Source organism: Notamacropus eugenii, chromosome 1 (genome assembly GCF_028372415.1).
Source record: "Notamacropus eugenii isolate mMacEug1 chromosome 1, mMacEug1.pri_v2, whole genome shotgun sequence".
NCBI lineage: Eukaryota > Metazoa > Chordata > Mammalia > Diprotodontia > Macropodidae > Notamacropus > Notamacropus eugenii.
In genome coordinates this window covers 62333952-62354011 of record NC_092872.1, presented here as the reverse complement: position 1 = coordinate 62354011, position 20060 = coordinate 62333952, and the positions used below count along the sequence as shown (strand labels likewise).

The following is a 20060-nucleotide window of genomic DNA, read 5'->3' as shown; positions in this document are numbered from 1 at the left end:
TAGAGAAGTCAAGGGACTTACCCAGGCACCTTGCCAGTAAATATCTGAGGTAGGATTTTCACTCAAGTCTTGACTTCAGGATCAGCACTCAATCCACTTATCACCTAGCTGCCTATCACACTTCATCTGTCCTCTCTTTCACAGACACTTATAAGGAAAAAATTGTTTTTATTCATTGCTTCCATTTTATCACTCTCTTGCTATCTGGCTTGTGACGTCTTCATCCACTGTTCTCCAGAGTTTCCCATGATATCTTTGTATTTATTTTTTTTAAATCTACTTACACATGTTCATTTTGTTTCCTATAAATAGAGAGCAAGATCTCTGAGGTCAGGGAATGCTTTGTTTTTGTCTTCACATCCACTTAGAATAATGCTTGACACATAATAGTTCCTTAATAAATGCCTGATTTATTGATTCATGGATTTGTGGATAGTTAAATTATCAGTGTGCTTTCAACTCTATCCAAGCTAATTAACAAACTAGATTTTGTTTAGGGCTAAAATTCATGAAAGTTCCATTTGTGTGAGTCAGTATTACCAGGACCTAATGAATACACTAGCTAACAAGGTTCTTCATTTTATGCTAACTGACTTCAGAAAGAGTTAAAATGCTAGATAAAACTATAAAAACTGCAGCAATCAGAACCATCCTGATACATGGGTCCCTGGAAATCTACAATAGATTTGAAACACCTTGAAAGTCAATGTCTACTCAACATTATAACATAAGGGGGACCATGGAGGGACCATTGGAATAAGGCTTTATGGAGGAGAAGACATTTAAATTGGGCCTTAAAACAAGTTTGAAAGACCAAATAACCTGATGAACACAATGGCCAGTTGTGCCACTTAAAAATTTTGAGAGACATAGTTTCTGGGTAATTTGATCATTTAACTGATAATGTCAGCATGTTTATCAATAACAGAATGATCATTTGAGCATTTCTTCTAGAACAAAAGAACTTTGATGGTGATAGGCTCACAGTTTATATGCTCTGAGAAGTGTGGATGTTCCTGAGGGAGGCAATCATCTCTGATGAGTTAATAATTAATGAGAAAATGAATATTACAATGAGAGGTTGGGCTATATAACAATGGGGGTCTTGAGGTACATGACTTTGATCACCAAAATCTTGGTCAAAGACACTTATCAATTTCCATATCATCTGTCTCATATAAGGGTGAATCAACATTTCTCCAGACCTGTCTAAGTAAATATAAAGAATAGGAATGTGCCCATTAGCCTAAACTTCAAATTTTTTATGATTTGTGACGAGATCTTGATCTGGGTAAATCTTTAAGTGAGATTTCCCACGTTGGTTGATTTCTGGATGCGGAAGTAGAAAAGGGGAAAAATCTTGGTTCTGATTCAATGATCATTTCTGATACATCGATGATTCTAGAGAACTGATCAGGAAGAATGACACATACTTTCTCATAGAGTAGCAATGGATGAAATACGTAGAAAGAGACACATTTATTACCACTTTTACTTTACTATATATTTTTGCTAAAAGAATTTTTTCCAAGGTGGGAGGAGGTGGATGGAGAGAGAATAAATATATGTTAAATGAAAAAAATCTATTTAAAAATTGCTCCTAGCACAAGAATTCCTATTTATTTCACTGCCAAGGATAAAAGTGTATATGCAGAAGACTCAACAAATTTACCATGTTAATTACTTGTATTTTTAAATTTTGCATCTATACTGGTCAGTTAAATAAAATGCAATATTGAAACAGTGCCTTACCAACATATTAAAAGATCATATGTTCAGATTTAGTGATCAAGAATATAATAACAAATTCTTTGATTTTCCTTAGTTTCTGATCTCTAGCTCATTCCATCAAAGTTAGAAGCAGTTTAGAGCAAGATGTTGCAATATAGTGTTTCCAGGAATCTACCCAAAACTAAGTCTAGGACTACTCTTTCTAAAGTTATAGGGAACTGGAGAGAACCCCTTCTAACCTCATCTCCAAGCTTTCCTTTCCAGAGAAACCCAGAAGGATTTTCTGACTTGTTAAGATTCAAAGAAATGGAAAATTTTCTGTAGTTGCACTAATAGCAGGTATAGTCCATTGAAAGTTAGGGAACAGATAAATTATTTTACAATGAGTACTAGAAAGCCTCCTGAGAATATAAAATATAGAAGTTGTATGAAGGGAATAGATACTTGCTAAATGCCACTAGGAATAAGTCACAGGCAGTGATGAGAGATGCAAAGAGTTGCAAAAGCCCTCAAATTTTCTTAGGTTGTTGCCTAGTTGTTTAATTTATGGTTCAATTATAACAAACTGCCATGTAGAGTATATAGGACTATGGAACATTATTACCAAAGTACCAGAACCTTTTAACTTTAGTGCTTTTTTCTTCAAATTGTAGCAGATACTGATCAGGTCTCTAAAAGTTTAAATGTATTATTTGCTTTGCCCTCTAGATTCAAGGGTTGGGTGGACACAAAATTGTTGATCACCTCAGATATGTTCAAAAACTAAAATGTTAGTCCAGATGTATTGAATTGTGCAATTGTTGGCAAAAATTTTCGTATTGATTCTTTTAGTATAGCAATTCAACTTATGTTGAGGAGTGATTATGCCTTATATCAAGTGGATGAGACATTAATTTTTCTGCATTAAAATATTTCTCTTTAATATCCAAGACAAAAAAGAAATAATATATCTTGAGCATCACATATTGCTTTAATATAATTAGGAGCTTGTGTAGGGGTTCTTTATCATTTTTATAACATTGACCCCTTTGGCAGTCTAATGAACCCTCTCTCAGAAAGAAGTTTTAAAATAACTGAAAGCAAAGTTAAATTTCATTTAGAGGTAATGTACATGGTCATTCTTTCCGGGCTATAGCACTCTCATTGTGATCAACATCCAGCACACCTCTCTCCACAGTCCCTTGTTCTTTTTCCTTAGTAATGTCTCTCTCACCTCTATTCCTTAAACTCTGATCAGCATCTTCTTTCAAATAAAAAACCACTTCCTTTTATAGATATGCAGTGCAGAAATTCCTTGACTTAGCTGTGTAGACTGCAGAATGTGTGCTTCTTGGCATGATGGATGACTGCTATGTGGCCATCTTCAATTTTCAATATATCTCACCATCTTGGGCAATATTATATACATGCCAGTGGCAACTGGGCTCTGGTTAGCAGATGTCCATTCACTGATATAAACAGTTTTTGTGGTCCAGTTATCTTTCTGCAAAAATTATATCATCCATCATTCCACATGTGAAAACCTTGCTCTCATGAAACTAGCCTGTGCTAACACCTTTGGCAACAAATATACCATGTGGGTGGTCGGTACATTATTCATACTGACTCCACTGTTGTAAATCTTTCTCTCTTATACATTTACAATATCTGGCGTCCTAGACATTAACTCACCTGAAGAGAGAAATAAAACCTTTTCCACCTGTTCAGCCTAGCTGATGATGGTAATGTTATTCTATAATACTATTCTCTTTATGTAAATGAAGTCCAAACCCAATGAATCACTTCATGAATATAAGTTGTAAGCTACAAATTACATCTTTTCCATGTTCTATGTGCTCATGACACTTATGATGAGTCTTTTGATTTATAATCTCAGGAGAAAAGATATAAAACTGTCAAGGAAACTTCTGTTAAGAAGGAAGTTCTTCAGCAAACATATGTAACATGTCTCATGCTTTGATCCATTTTATGATAGAAAGCTACAGAAAAGCAGTAAACAATAAATAAGGTCCCTCTCTCCAGCATTGAGGTGACAACCCATCCACGGTCCTCCTTTCATGTGCTACTGACTATTTTCCACAGGGAATCCTTTTCCAGTTCTGAGGGTCTTTCTTAAGATTTTTTGGCTTTACATGGAAACTATTGGAGTAGGTGAGATGTCCATCAGTAATCTGTCAGACTCACTTAATGGTCAGTCCATCTCCTTTTCCAAATTATCTGCCATTTTTCTGGTTTGGTTCCTCATTGGTGAAGTATTATATGCTGCTCATAATCATGATTCCCCTCTCTGTTTCCTTTTGACTGTCTCTAAATTTTAATTCTTTACAGTTTAGTATTGAGAAACAATTAAGAATATATAATCGGTGGAGGGAATTTCCGATTCTGATGAAATTGAGGGCAAAAAGAAAAAAGAAAAGGAGAAGGCAAATAGATAGAAAGAAAGGAAAGGAATAGAGAAGAAAAAAACAGAGGAAAGAAAAGAATAAAAGAAAAGCTCCCTACTCTGGATAGGGTATGATGTTACTGAGAAGAATTGATAATATAACTTCAACCAAAGAACAATTGGAGGTGGATGGAAAAGAAGGGACTTGAAAAGATATTCTCTATGCCAAGCAGCCTCTTGTGAAATTAATTTTGAATAATAATAGTAGCTTGTTGTTTTTCCCTAAATGCAAGAATTTGAATTTATCGCCATTGATTTTTTAAAGATAGAGTCTAATACTTTAGTTTTTCAGAATCTGGATCTTGACTGTCATTTACTATGTCAGCTATCCATTCCAACTTTTGTCATATGCAGACTTTACCAGGATGCCATCTATCTCATAGCAGACCAACTGTCTGTCATAGACGAAAATGTAAAAAAGTATAGGACTAAGGAATTCTGTAAAGAAGAAACACAAACTCAACAGCATGTGAAAAGTGCTCTAGGCTTTTGCTAATCAGAAAAATACAAATTGCATTAGCTCCTTGAATTTACCTGACCTCTATCAAATTGGGAAATACAAAAAAAGATGACAGATTACAATACTGAGTATATCTTGGGGCAGCTATGATAATGCAAGTTTGCTATTATATTGGTTTTACTCTTGAGGATTGGTCCTGTCATTTTTTATAATAAAAATTATAAAATGTGAATTAATAATCACCCATTGTCCCTAGTACTGAGACTATATCCTGATTATTAATGAAGAGAAAAGAATTTATAAACATATAAAAAAATATATTATATGTATATAAGTGTATACTTACACACACATTGTTGTATATGTTAGGTATATGATCTATATAATACATATATATGCACATATGGTGTATATATGTAATGTTATATTATACAAATATTATATGTATATCATATATATGTATTTCTAGTTATGTATGTATTATGTATTTGTATGTATGTATGTATTTGTAGTATTTAGTACGTATTTATGTATGTAGTATGTATTTAGTATGTAGTATGTAGTATGTATTTCTAGTTATATTTTTGTAAGAGTGAAATGCTAGCTAGTGGGTTAGGGGGAGAAAGTTGTTGTCTATTCACTGGAGAATGACTAAGTAAATCATGGTATATTGATTTAATGAAATATTATTGTATTTTATATTGTATATAAAGAAAATGAAGAAATATTGGAGGACCTCGATGAAGTAATGCACAGTGCATAAAGCAGAACCAAAGAACAAAATGTTTGACAATTTTTTTGTTAAAGGCAATGGTAACTATCAAAAGTTCATGTTACACACAAAGTAGATAAATGTTAAAATGGTCAGGAAAATAAGAATGTCTATTGTACTACTCTATTGTAATAAAGTAAATATATGCAATTTCTTTGGGAGGGGGAGTAATGACCACTGATTAGTGGAAGTTTGAGATACATTCATCTCAGGTTACATGTTCTCTCACTATACTCTTATTCATGCATTTGAATATTTGTACTTATCTTTTGAATTCAAAGTAAAATGTACTGATACAAGAAATAAAATAATTTAAATACTTCACATATTATCTCTTAAAGTTGGTGGTGATTTTGAGTGTTTCTATTGATGGCTGTTAAGTTTTTAACAAAGTGTAAGAGAGAACATTTAAGAGAATCAAGGAACTGGAAGTGTCCTTTAGAAATCATTTAGTGTAATTCCATTTTACAAATAAAAACCTAAGCCACAAAGAGAGGAGTTGACTTGCGTAAGGTAACACAGTTACTGTTTTATGTTTTCAAAGTACAACACATATTTCTCTTCATGATGAATTCCTCAATTTCTACTTTTAATTTTAAAAAAATCATGGATGAACTAAGCCACTCTGTAGTTCTATAAAATTATAGATTACTTAAGGAAGATTAGAAGATCAATAAGAAACTAAATTTCAAAAATGAAGAATGATAAGATGTTGAAGTGTTGTGATCATTATTAGAACACAAAGTTTCTCCTTCTACTTGCCTTCTCATTCCAAACTGTTCTTGTCCATTTCCTTCATTAGTCCTTCATGGTGAATCTATAGTTTAACAAAGCTACAAAATGATTGCTAACTCATGCATCGCTTAAAAAAATAGAAATAAAGGTTATCATTATGATCTACTTTGAAATCCAAGGCAAACATTACTTGGAAAATCCCACCTCTATTCAGTTCTCATTTTCCTCCTACTGATATAATTACAGTCATCCCTCCTTTCAAAGTATTGTTTAGACTTTCATGGAAAACATTTTATTCAACCATTCATATGAGCATATGATTTTTATTTCTTTCTGTTCATGTGATACATTCCTCTTCTAAGATCCTCTCCTGATTCCACAGGATGGAATGTATTTAACACTAGACTCTCAAAGGCAATGCTGATGATTCAGGCTCTGGCAAGTTCTATGCTGGAAAGACTTAGAGCACACTTGATGACAGACTTGTTTGAGGGCCAACACAGGTACTGTAAATCCAGAGACTCATCACCACCAAGTTGACCATTGTTTTTCTTGATAGAAACTCATGAAATCCCCTACTAAACCATGGTAGACCTACATTACATTGTAAAAGAGGATATACCCACACCAATGATATGAATAGAAACCTACATCCTAAGACCTGAGATCCTCCTTACCTCTTTCTTTGGGAATCCAACTGTTTTCTTGCCAAAGATAAATTCAATACCCAGTCTTCAGAGTCTCTGTGAAAAAACATTTCTTCTCAGTAGCTTCTTGACAGCCCCTTTCACTTCTGTATTTCTTAAGCTATAGATAATGGGGTTTAACATGGGAGTAACCACCCCATAAAACAAAGTTATGAACTTATCAGTTTCTTGCGAATCCACTGATGATGGCTTCAGATACATGGAAAGGGCAGTCCCATAGTACAAGATCACTGTAAGGTGAGCAGAGCAGGTAGAGAAAGCTTTGCTCCTTCCATCTGCTGAGTTGATTCTTAGAATAGTGAAGAGAATGAAACTGTATGAGATGCAAATTAAGAGCATTGGGATTGGAAGGAAAAGCACACTGGCCACCAGCATGATCATGTCCATGGCCAATGAGCTCATGCAGGCTAACTTAAGCAAGGCTAAGATTTCACATGTAAAGTGATTGATGGAGCTCCCACAGAGAGGCAGCTGCAGGGCACAACTTGTTTCAAGCAAGGAAGTAAGGCAACCTGCTATCCATGACCCAGCTGCCATTTGCAGACAGACTCTTTTATTCATGATGATAGGATACCTTAGGGGGTGACAGATTGCCACATACTGGTCATATGCCATCATGGCAAGGAGCAAACACTCTGTGGCCCCCATGGCAAGGGAGAAACACATTTGCAGGGCACATGCTGTGAAAGGAACAGTATTTCTTTTCACTATGAATTTCACCACCATAGGAGTGATAGAGGAAGTCGTGTAACAGATGTCCATGAAAGAGAGATTGCTGAGAAAAAAGTACATGGGAGTGTGAAGGTGCAGATCCTGTATGGTGATTGTAATGAGAATGCAGTTCCCCAACAGGGTTACCAAGTACATCAAGAGGCACAAGATAAAGAGGATGATTTCAAGTTCGGGGTATTGGGAAAACCCCTCCAAAGTGAATTCTGTCACAGTACTCCAGTTCATTTCAGTTCCTTATCTTCTGTCTTCGATTTGAAAGAATATAGAGAAAATATTATATAGGCAGCATCATTATTACACAAAAATATACCACTTTATTTTCTCTTTTATGACATTTCCCTATGGTAAGATTCTCTTCAAATGTATACTCTTGCATAGAAGTAAGGAGTAAGGAGCCACTTTGGAAAGAATGTTGATGCTACCCAGCAACTACAAAATTATTATTTTAATGGACAAAATTATAAGAAAGTAGCAAAAGCAATAGTCTAATCATGGGATGATGAGCAATGCAAAAGAAATGAAGGGGCAGTTTCAAAAATACTGAATTCATATTTAGCGAAGACTTGGACTTGGTAACGTCCTTTGGAAAATCTCTGAGATTGTTTGATTCCTCACAAGGAGGATGAAATGGCGAGCATCAACACAAGCTACCTATCCTAAGTGCCAGTTAGGATGGAATTCAGAAAGGAGACATGGGTGACTGGGGAAAGTACTTAAAACAATAATTTAATGAAATAGACTAAGTGTGCATGGAGTACTGAGCAATGAGAATTGGGAAGTGAGAAGGGTAAGTTTTCAATCAAATTGGATTTAAACTTACATGGGTTTCCGCAAGTGGTTCCCTATATCTGGAATATCCTCCCTTCTCACTGTCAGCTTTGAACATCCCTTTCTCCCTGGAAAAGCCCTCAAAAGATGTCCCTTCTCCTACTTTTCTAAACCCATCAAGTTGCTAAGTGTTTCTTCCTTCTCAAAATTACTTTTTCTCATTTTGTATGTCCTTTGCATTCACCTATTCCTGCAGAGTTGTATTCCCTTAGCAAAACACAAATTCCTTGGTGTCAATGACAAGGGTGTCTTTTGTTTCCCCAGAGCCTATAATGGTACCTTACATCAAATATTTAATTGATTTTAAAATGGCATGGTAAAAAAAAGACATTATTGTGCTTCCAGTTTCACCTGATAGCCCATGAAATTTTGGATATTATATTATTGAAGTTAAAAATGTAAGAACTAATTTTGATAATTTAATAATAAAATAAAATTTTACTTTCCTGGCATGTGTGTTATAATATTAGTAAGATGACATTTCCCTATTGCATGTGAGTACTAACTTTAAAAGAGTTCAGATCATGAACTTATAAAGAACTCAATATCAATGAGGACCCCTATTTAAGGGACAATATGAATGCCTGAGCACTGTGTCATGAGCAAAAAGAAAAAAATTGACGAGCTCTATGATATATAAATAATAAATATTGGAGAAAGTGATACAACGGAAATGAATGCTGAATTGGGAGGATGAGGACCTGGGCTGAAATTTCAGCACCTATCCTTATCCTAGGGATATTATCTAAAGATCTGATCTTGACCAAATCACTTAACCTCTATGGGCCTCAGTTTATTTATCTGTAAAACTACAGTGTTAGACTCTAAATCTGGGATCTTATAACATACTGACATATTGACCTCTGAAGCAAATATGTTAAAATCTTAGCAGTTTTGAATTTAGGAGAAGAGGGAGACAAAGCATAACTAATAAACTAAATATTGTGGGGTGGCATAGGCTAAATTCTAATTAGTCTATGGTGTGGAGGGGAGATATTCGAAGCAAGAAAATCATTCAAGGAACCATGCCCATAGGCAAAGAGTGAGGAAATGGGCAACAATCATGGCCAAGAAGGGACAGATTTCCAAGATTCTTCTCTGGAAACAGATAATCTGCAAGACTTAGTTACTTCCATGTTGCAGGGAGAGAAAGAGAAAAGAACTGAACTTGATTCTGATACTTTGAGCTTTGGTAACTGAAACAAGTCTTGAAGCAATTGCATCTGAACTAGTCATCTTCAGGCATTGAAGGTCGCTGTCCTTTTCATTCACTGTGTCAAAGGCTACCTGGTTCTAATGAGTCAGGCAGTGAAGCAGATGAGACCTTAGAAGGGTGATCATAAAATCAGAGGTTTTGAACTAGAAGAAACCTTAGAATCCATCAAGTCCAGTCACCTCATTTTATAGTTGAGGAAAGTGACATAAATAGAGGCTAAATGGCTTTTCTAGAATCATGTGCCTAGTAAGATTCTGACACATTCCTGACCCCTAGCCCAATTCTTTCTCTTTTCAGTCTTTCATCTGGTCAGGAAAACAAAGAAAAACAACTCACCTTGTCCTTCAATGTTCCAGTGCTGAGCACTTTATAATCTCAATAACATTTTTTTCTTTCATCCTTTTAATTTGAAGTTTTCTTTTCTTCACATTTTCCCCTTATAGCTCTGAAAATAAACTTTACTTGCTAAAGAACAAGATCCACCTTGGCCACTGAGAAATCAGTCTACGTTTCTTGTCTCTTAGTATTTCATCAATCTCTTATTGTTTTAGGGATCTTTAAGGTTCCCCGAGCAATTTAAAGCTATGGCACTCCAATGTGAGGAGAGTCAGACACTTCAAAATGTTTTGGGAATAAGGTCCCAAAGCCCCAATTAAAATCAGCTTCTTAGAATGTTTTTAGAATGTTCTTTATTTTTACTTTGGTCTGAAGTATGCCTAACAACCAGAGGCAGGCAAGTCAGAGGTAAAAGGTTAAGCAACTTGACCAAGGTCACAAAGATAGCACATGTCAGGAAGGATTTGAAAACAGATCCTCTGGTTCTCTCAGGACTCTTTCCACCATATCAGGCTGCCTCCCTTACTTTGTGACATGAGAGTTTATGACCTCTATATCTATATTCTTTTTTTTGTGGGGTACAAATTATAGAACAAAAAAGGTTTTTAATACATTTAATACATTTTTTCCAGAATCTGTTTTACCTCTTTATTTCCCTCAGACTATAGGTGAAGAGGTTGAGCATGAGACTGAGATTGAGTAATAAAGGAAGGACATAAATATATCTATTTCCTGTGAACTTACTAAGGCTTTAAGTAGACATTGAATGGAGCTCTGCATCTGGAGTCAGGAAGAACTAAGTTTAAACTGGACCTCAGATAATTACTAGCTGTGTGATCCTGGGTAAGTAACATAATCTCTTTTTTCTTCATTTTCCTCAACTGTCAAAGAGGAATGATAATGACATGTACTTCCCAGGTTTTTGTTTCAAATGGGAATTTTATAAAGCACTTACTACAAGGTCTGACCCACAGTAGGTAGGATAGAGTCACCACTATCAAAGAGGCTGCATAAATGGAAAAAAAAAAAAGGTTTACTTCTTTTTTCAGCTGAGTTGGAGAGGATAAAAATGTAAAGGATACAAAAGAGGAGCATTAGTATAGGAAAGAAGGATGTTGATTATGTCATCAGGAAAAACACCATCATATTGATGCTTATACTAGCCAGCTTGATGGTGGTCAGGATTTTACAAGAGAAAAGATGAATGATGTGATGGTCAGAAAAGACAAAAAAGAGAAGTAACGGCTAGCATTTATATTTCTCTCAAAAGTTTTTAAAGTACTTTGCCAATATTATCTCATTTTATTTTACTCTGGGAAGTAGGCATTATGATAATGCCTATTTCAAGAATGAGTCAGACAGAGCGTCACACAACCAGAAAATAAAACAGGCAGGATTTGAACTTAGATCTTCCTGACTCCAGGTCCTGCACTTTATCCACTGTATCATCTCACTGCCTCTAGAGTAGCACAGAAGTTGATTCCACCACAGTAAGTAGATACCCTGACATTCTGGGTGTGGCTGTCATCTGCACACAGGCCCTATTACATGGATATTTTTACAAATGAAGAACAACTAGAACTTCCCCCACCCCCAAACTGCATGCAAGACACGCTTTTAAATTTAACCTACATTATCAACATTTTCTTCATCAGTTCCTGCAAAACAATAAAAGCCCTGATTTGTAGCTTGCCAATTCCCAAAGAGTAACTGTTCTCATGGAAATTTTTTTTCCAGATTTTTCAGAAGTCCAGTTGTTTGTTATTTCTTATAGCATGATAGCATTCCATTGCATTCATATACCACAACTTGTTCATCCATTCCCCAATTGGCGGGTATTTCCTCAGTTTCCAATTCTTGGCCACCACAAAAAGAACTGGTATAAATATTTTTTGTACGTCACATGGAAAATTTAAAAATTGATTTTTGCAAACTAGTATGAGCTATTTTCAGCACACTCCATCAATATTTTTTCATGGTTTGAGTTATCTGAGGGGTTCATAGATTATGAGGTATCAATCATATGCCATCAATCTTAGGAAGATACACAGAGGATCATGGTAAGAGACAGGGGACAAAGAATATATGGCACATTCAGAGAAGATAATGGCTCTCTCTAATGAGAAGCAATGTGGAATACCATATAGATAGCTGGTCTTAGACTCATGAAACCCGGGATTCGAGTCTGTGCTGTGACACATACTGGCCATAAAACCCTGTGCAAATTCCTTAACTTCTCAGTGCCCGCAAGAAAATCTCTAAAATGATAAATTGCAGAGTAGTTGTTGCTGTACTTTGGTAGCACGGGGTTCTTCCATACTCTAACTAATGAAATTATATGTCCAGACCAATAAATAAGCAGGAAAAAAGATGTTCAATAGCACTAAAATAGCAGCAATAGTTGTATAACATATGTTCAAGAAGGTGACTGTACTGAAGATGAAGCATGTGGAACTCTGAAGTTAAGTTCTAAAGTAGAATCTGTAATCAGAACAACCTTGCATGGGGACAGTACCAGAACCAAGCATTGCTTAACTTTGGATTAAGTGGAAAGTCTCAGGAACAGTAAATCCGGCACAACTGTTCAATTGTTTGTGTCCATTTTATTATTCATCTACAAAAATTCTGATTTGGACAGATTATTAAATGAAGAACATATAAGTGCCACACATTGTCATGAGCTATATTTTAAGGTTTCACTATTTGATTAAGTCTCCAACATGATACCAATAATTTTTAGTGGCTTCTTATTGTATCTAGGATAAAATGCAAATGTCTCTACTTGACATTTGTAACAAAGAGCCTGATATACACAGGAGGGTCTGCTGTACAGGTTCTTAGATCTGCTTTTCTAAAAGGAAAGCAACTTTTGAAGGATCAAAAATCACTTTAATCAAACACATATATCATTCACTTAGTTCAAGGGAAAAAGTCAACACCCTGAACTTCAGAGAAAATACAAACAGAGAAGCACAGATCAATAGACAGTGCTTCCAACTGTCTGACTGTAAGCCATACATACATCACAGATCAATACATAGATGCAATTGTCTGACAATATATACTTAGTTACCAGAGACAGAAGCACCAACATCTGGTTGGTGGGTTGAGGGGGGAGAGGGCTCCTTAGTGGCTGCCCAGGGTCTTATCTGGTCAAACACTTACAATGAGTAAGCCCCAAAGTAAAACCTCACCTCAGAGTATACACTTCTCAGAGTGAAAGGGTATCACAACCCTTAAGAACCAGTGCCTCATTAGAAATTAACAAAAGATCTGGGTATTCCAATAAAAAACCTCCCCTAATCAAGTTTCCCTTAATGGGCAGGTCCATTAATGAGTGAGGAAGATCTTTAACTCTCATTAGCACTACAGCATTTAAATGTCATTGCAATTTGGTTCTAGCCTATGTTTCTAGGCGGATTACAAATCCCAAGATCCATTACACCTAACTCCAAACAAACTGACTTACTGACTCTTCTTTCTATATAACATTTCATCTCAATCCAGCAAGAATGATCCTTTAAGCACCTATCATGTGCCAATAATTGTTGTTCAGTTGTTTTAGTGATGTCCAAGTTTTCATGACAACATCTGGGATTTTCTTGCAAAGGTATTGAAGTGGTTAACCATATTCTTCTCCAGATCCTTTTACAAATGAGGAAACAAAGGCAGACAGGGTTAAATGACTTGAAGCCAGATGCAAACTGAGTTCTTCCTGACTGTGTCCAGTGCTCTATTCATTATGTCACCTAGCTGCCAAGTACTATGCTAAGTTGTAAGGGTACAAAAGCAAAAGTAATACAGTTCCTGTCACCTCTGTGTCTTCCCATAGACTTTGACAAGTGAGTAGAATGTTCTCTCTCCTTACCTCCATTTGGAAATTCCTTTAAAGATCAGCTCCTTTCTATTTTTCCCACTTATTAGACAGTCCCACCCAACATCACCTTCTGCTTATTCTAGATATATGCATACACATGTGCACTTATTATGGATATATGTGCAATTTTACATTTATGAATATATATTTAATTACCATTGTACATGTTATTCCCTCCTCCTCCCCCTGAAGAATGTAAGCTCTTTGAGGGTAACAGTTTTGACTTTTCTCCTTTGTATCCTGTTTATCTAGTATAGGACCTATCTCATAGTAGGTACTTAATAAATAGTTGTTGAACAGATTAGGGATTCTAGGAACATGAGAAATACTTTTTAAATATTAATTTATTTTTAGTTTTCAACATTCACTTCCATAAGATTTTGAGTTGCAAAATTTCTCCCAATCTCTCCCTTTCCCTTACCCCAAGATGGTAAGTAATTTGAGATAGGTTCTACATATACATTCATATTGAGTCTATTATCATATTAGTCATATTGTAAGGTAGAATTAGAATCAATGGTAGAAACCATGAGAAAGAAGAAAGGTATAAAAACAGAGAGAGAGAGAGAGAGGGAGAGAGAGACAGAGACAGAGAGAGACAGAGAGAGCAAATAATCTGCTTCAAATACCATTCAGACTCCATAGTTCCTTTACTGGATATGGACAGTATTTTCTATCATGAGTCCTTTGGAGCTATCTTGGATCATTGCATTACTGAGAAGAGATGTCTACCAAAGTTAGTTATCACACACTGTGATTGTTACTGTGTAAAATGTTCTCCTGATTCTGCTCACTTCACTCAGCATCATGATGTTCATTCAAGTTGCCTGCTCATTATTTCTTATACTAAAATAGTATTCCATTATCTTCATATACGACAACTTGTTCAGCCATTCCTCAAGTGATGAGCATCCCCTCAATTTCCAATTCTTTGCCAATGGGTAGCACTTTCCAGAAACAAAAGGAATAAATTTAATTTTCTCACTTCACAACTTAATAAGTTTGGTAGGAGTTTATGATGTGGGATAAATGAAAGCTCCTTAGACTTGAAAGTGTAGGACTTTACTTACAATTCTAGTTTTACTCCTAGCTAGCTATTTTTCTGGGCTATAGTACACCGTTATATAAAAAATGGGAGTTCCACTACATGACTTCAAGAATTTTTATCTAAACTAAATTGTAACATTGTAGGAATGTAAAATCTAGGCTATAACTCATAAAAGAGATAAGAAAATCTTGTCCAATGGAGGAGAAAAGGGAGAAGGTGAGAGGGGAAAAGTGAAGCTTACCCTCTTCACATATTGCTTAAGTGGGGAATAACATGTTCACTAAATTTGATATGAAAATCTATCTTACACTGCAGGAAAGTAGGGGAGGAGGGAACAAGTGGGGTGAGAGCGATGATAGAAGGGAGGGCAATTGGGAGAAGGGAGTAACTAGAAGTAAACACTTTTGGGAAGGGACAAGGTCAAATGAGAGAATAGAAAAAGGGGAGGACAGGGTAGGATAGAGGGCAATATAGTTAGTATTACACAACATGATTATCATGGAAGTCTTTTGCAAAACAATACATATATAGCCTGTATGGAATTGCTTGCATTCTCAGTGGGGATGGGTAGGGAGGGAGACAGGGAGAGAAGTTGTAATTCAAAGTATTAGAAATGAATGTTGAGAATTATTATTGCATATAACTGGGAAATAAGAAACACACATAATGGGTATAGAAATTTATCTTGCCCAACAAGAAAAGAGATAAAATGGAGATAAGAGAAGGGTGGAGTGTGATAGAAGGGAGGGTACATTGAAGGAAGGGGTAATCAGAATGCAAGGTATTAGCAGGTGGGGGAGGGACGAGATGGGGAGAAAAATTGGAACTCAAAATTTTGTGGAAATGAATGTCAAAATCTAAAAATAAATAAATACAATTTAAAATGTTTTATATTTATTTTGCATATATTTGGTAAATAGTTATGTGAATACAAGCTATCTCTCCCAATAGAATGGAAGCTCTTTGAGGGCTAGGATGTTTTATTTTTGGCTTTATGCCACCAGTGTAAAACATAGGGTCTAGTAGATGGTGGGTACATATGTTTTCTGACTGATTTACTGGTGGAACTCAAGCATCAAATAGACCTCTTAATTGGTTTTCCTGCTGTTCTTTTATAAATTTTTATCACTCATTGGACCAAAATACAAGATCTTTCATGCTTATTTACTAAAAGCTTTCCTTCCTAGCAGATGTTTAACTGCCTCTTTCACATCCTTGTTCCTGAGACTATAGATTAAAGGATTCATCATGGGAGTCATGACCCCGTAGAACATGGAAATGAGTTTGTCCATAGTTTGCAATTTATCTGAATTAAGTGATACTTTGGATTTGGGCTTCATGTACATAAATAGGATGGTCCCATAGAATATAATCACCACAGTCAGGTGAGCTGAGCAGGTAGAAAAGGCTTTACTTCTCCCTTCAGATGAACGAATCTTTAGGATGCTGGAGATGATCAAAGTGTAAGAGACAACAATCAGTAGCAAAGGAGTCAACGTGAATACTGTAGTGGCTACTAACATGATAAACTCATTGCCAGAGATGTCAGCACAGGCCAGTTTCATGACTGCCAGGATTTCACAGCTGAAATGATTAATAACATTATTCCTGCAGAAAGGCAATTGCACCACAAGAATTGTTTGCACCAAGGAGTTGACACCCCCTGATACCCAAGAACCTGCTGCCATCTGCACATACACAATCTTGTTCATAATGGTGGGGTATCTCAAGGGGTTGCAGATGGCCACATAGCGGTCAAATGCCATCATGGCCAGGAGCACACACTCTGTGGTCCCCATGGCCAAGCCAAGGCACATCTGAACTACACACCCAGAAAAAGCAATGATTTTCTTTTGAGATAAGAAGCTCACCAGTGTAGGAGGAATAGAGGTGGATGTATAGCAGATATCCAGGAAGGAGAGGTTACTAAGGAAGAAGTACATAGGAGTGTGGAGGTGGGGGTCCAGGATGCTGATGACAATGAGGATGCCATTACCCAGGAGAATGACTATATACATTATCAGAATCAGCACAAAGAATGTGATCTCAAGTCTGGGATAGCCAGAAAGGCCCTTCAGGAAGAATTCTGTCACAGTGGTTTCATTTATCTTTTCCATTTTGCCTGTAGAAATTCAGAACACAGAACAAATGCTTTTACAGTCAAATCCATTACTGCTCAGTCACATTTGTGTGTCATGTACCTACTGGGAACTTCAGTGTTCAAGATATTAACCTCATCACTAACTATATATTTGAATTTTTTAAAGCTGTATCTAAAACTGACCAACAATGTGAGGGTTGAACTGGACCTTGAACTTTTATCAATCTCTTTAAGTGAATCAAGGGCAGATGTTTGTTGCAAAAACTCTGCTTGGGAGCATCTGTCCCAGATCTTCTTCCCTGGCTTCTCCTTGGTGATTTAGTGACTGGATAAGTCATAAGGAGGTGGAGAATCCTTGGAGACAAAATACTGCTCTGTCTGGTTGATTATTAGGATCTTAACATTTAGATCTGGAAGGAGTCTTATAAATAATCTAGTCCAACCCACTTGTTTTACAGATGAGGAAATGAGGGCACATAGAGACTGCATGATTTCCAATTCTACTTTCTTTGCTGTGAATTATTTATCTTTCCAAATTTCTTAATGTATCAAATATTTGTTATATTTGTTAACTAGTGTACTGTGTTACTTGGATACTTGAAGGAATGATGATTCCTTCAATATTTCCTCCAAATATAGAGATTATACTCTCTCTATAATTTAGATGGTCCCCAGCAGTGGCTGTAGCCAAAGACTTTATTAAATTGATATAACTCAAAACACAAATGGATCTGGGATCTCATCAGTTTGGGTGTTACTTACAATAGTGCCATTCTGCAGATTGCAAATCATCTATGCCTGGCACTCTGGTGACAGTCTTGTCCCTATCCTCACATAGCTTCACCCTAGTGGTGCCTTCCCAACATGTTGGAAGTCTTCATTGCTTTCTCTCAGCATCTTGAAGATAACAGTGGAGCACTGGAACTATTCACCTGTTATCTCATAACTTCATCATAGAACCATCCATAGAACCATAGAACCTTCTATTTCTATCTTGATGAAATCTTCAACTTGATGTCCTTCAAAGAATATTCATACACCATTGTTTATTTAGCCATTTTCTAATTCTTTGCAATTATAAATAGTGCTGTTAGCTTGGACAAAATGACTGTCTTTAAACTTATGGTGGTGCTTATGGCATAGTCACAATAATAGGGTTATTGGTTAAAGAGGTGATATGTCAGTAATAATTTTTTGTGCACCCAAATTGCAATTCTATTAGCACTTAGGAATGTGTAACTTTCTCAATATCCCTGTCAGCAATATTTTGACATCTTTGCCAATTTGACCATTAGTGTGAGGTAACACATCAAAATTGTTCATTTGCATTTTTGTGATTATTAGTAAATTCATACATGTTTCAAATGATTGTTTGCAAAATGCATTTCCTCTTTCGTAGATTGTCTGCTCACATTCCTTGATCGTTGCTCCCTGGATTTCTTATCAATTTTACATGATTTATCTGTTCTATTTACACTATTATTTTCCCCAATGTATTATATTTATTTTTTTCATAATTATATACTTTTTGTTGGCCCAACTTTTTTACATAATTTAAAAATTGAATCTAATAGTCCAATAAATACCTTTTTAACATACAGATTTTTATCTACTTTAATGACTGAAATAAATGCATTTCATTTTCCTTATTTTTAAAAGTTCTTTTGTAGATTAATGTTTAATTAAATTGCTCAGATGAAATTTCTTACATTACATAGTGTGGGGAAAGAATCTACATTTTTTTCCTTCTTGGAGCTTTCCAATCAATTTATAATATAACGAATTTTCTCTAGTTTTCATCTTCCATATTTTTATAAAAATATTAATATTTGATATGAGAAGTAGCATGACATAATGAATAGAGAGCCAGTCTCTGACTCATGGGGCACTCAGTTCAAGTCTTGCTTCTGACACACGACTGTGGAATCCTGGGTGAGTCACTTAACTTTTAATATTGTTGACAATTTGCCTTTTTCTGTATAAATTCTGTTGTTTTGATCTAGTTCTGAAAAGAAAACATTGGTATTTTGATTGCTATTAAAATGTATCAATAAATTAATTTAATGACAATGGTCATTTTAAAACTAATCCACTCATGAACACTGACTTTCTTTCCAATGATTAAGATCATCTTTTTTTTTTATAACCAGAATGTTATTTATTGATACAAAATTATATATATATATATATATATATATATATATATATATATATATATATATATAGAGAGAGAGAGAGAGAGAGAGAGAGAGAGAGAGAGAGAGAGAGAGAGAGAGAGAGAGAGAGAGAGAGAGAGAGAGAGAGAGAGAGAGAGAGAGAGAGGCAAGCTGGTGCTCAGATCACTAATATATTTATTTCCAGAAAGCAAGACATGGCCAGTGTACAGTCCACATATTCCACTGATATCCAGACATTGCCAAGAAAATACCAAGAAGATCACCAAGCAAGTGAAGTGAGTCCCTTATGGTGAATTTTATGGGAAGATGTGGTCAGGGATGGATGTGTTATAATCCACGTCACTGGAGGAAATGGCCACATCATTGAGACTGCAGTTCTATTTACAGTTCTATTCTTATCATATTTTCTTGGAAGAACATTAAAAGGGATTTTTTTTAAAAAATGTAGATTATTTCTTACAACATTATTCAGCTCATTTAGTTTCTTAATTTTTTGAGAATATTTTTGAAAATAATCATACCATTTAAAAATAGTATTTTGATCTCTATGGTGATTAAATCACAGGTGCAATCCTTATTCCTATCCCTAATTTCCTAAATTAGTTCTAATAACTTAACTTTTCTGTTTTCCCTATTATGTATAATCCTATGGACAAGTTGCTAAATTTTGATCCTCAATTCATTGGTGAATATAAATAATATCAGAAATATTTCATTCACAGTATTCTTATGCGATTCAAATGAGAAAATACATATTGTACACATTGATATAAAAATCTCTTATAACTCTTCTTATAACTCACATTATACCATGTTAAATAGAAGTGTTGAAAGTACAAAAAAGCCTTTTGCCTGTTTTTAGTGCAATAAGGATAGGATATGAAAGTTAGGAGTTAC

At 35.4% G+C, this 20060-nt stretch overlaps 2 protein-coding genes across 2 annotated transcripts; both read right to left on the bottom strand.

Annotated features, from left to right (window-relative positions):
- Positions 1-6875: 6875 nt before the first annotated feature.
- LOC140522988 (olfactory receptor 13F1-like) lies at positions 6876-7805 on the bottom strand. The gene has a single exon (XM_072638106.1). It carries the CDS (start codon positions 7803-7805, stop codon positions 6876-6878), a length of 930 nt encoding a protein of 309 aa, XP_072494207.1.
- Positions 7806-16045: 8240 nt separating this feature from the next.
- LOC140522977 (olfactory receptor 13C2-like) lies at positions 16046-17002 on the bottom strand. The gene has a single exon (XM_072638101.1). It carries the CDS (start codon positions 17000-17002, stop codon positions 16046-16048), a length of 957 nt encoding a protein of 318 aa, XP_072494202.1.
- Positions 17003-20060: the final 3058 nt, after the last annotated feature.

Bases quoted from the DNA above. Each gene is read 5' to 3' on its own strand.
- LOC140522977 (XM_072638101.1), bottom strand. From the start codon at position 17,002: ATGGAAAAGATAAATGAAACCACTGTGACAGAATTCTTCCTGAAGGGC.
- LOC140522988 (XM_072638106.1), bottom strand. From the start codon at position 7,805: ATGAACTGGAGTACTGTGACAGAATTCACTTTGGAGGGGTTTTCCCAA.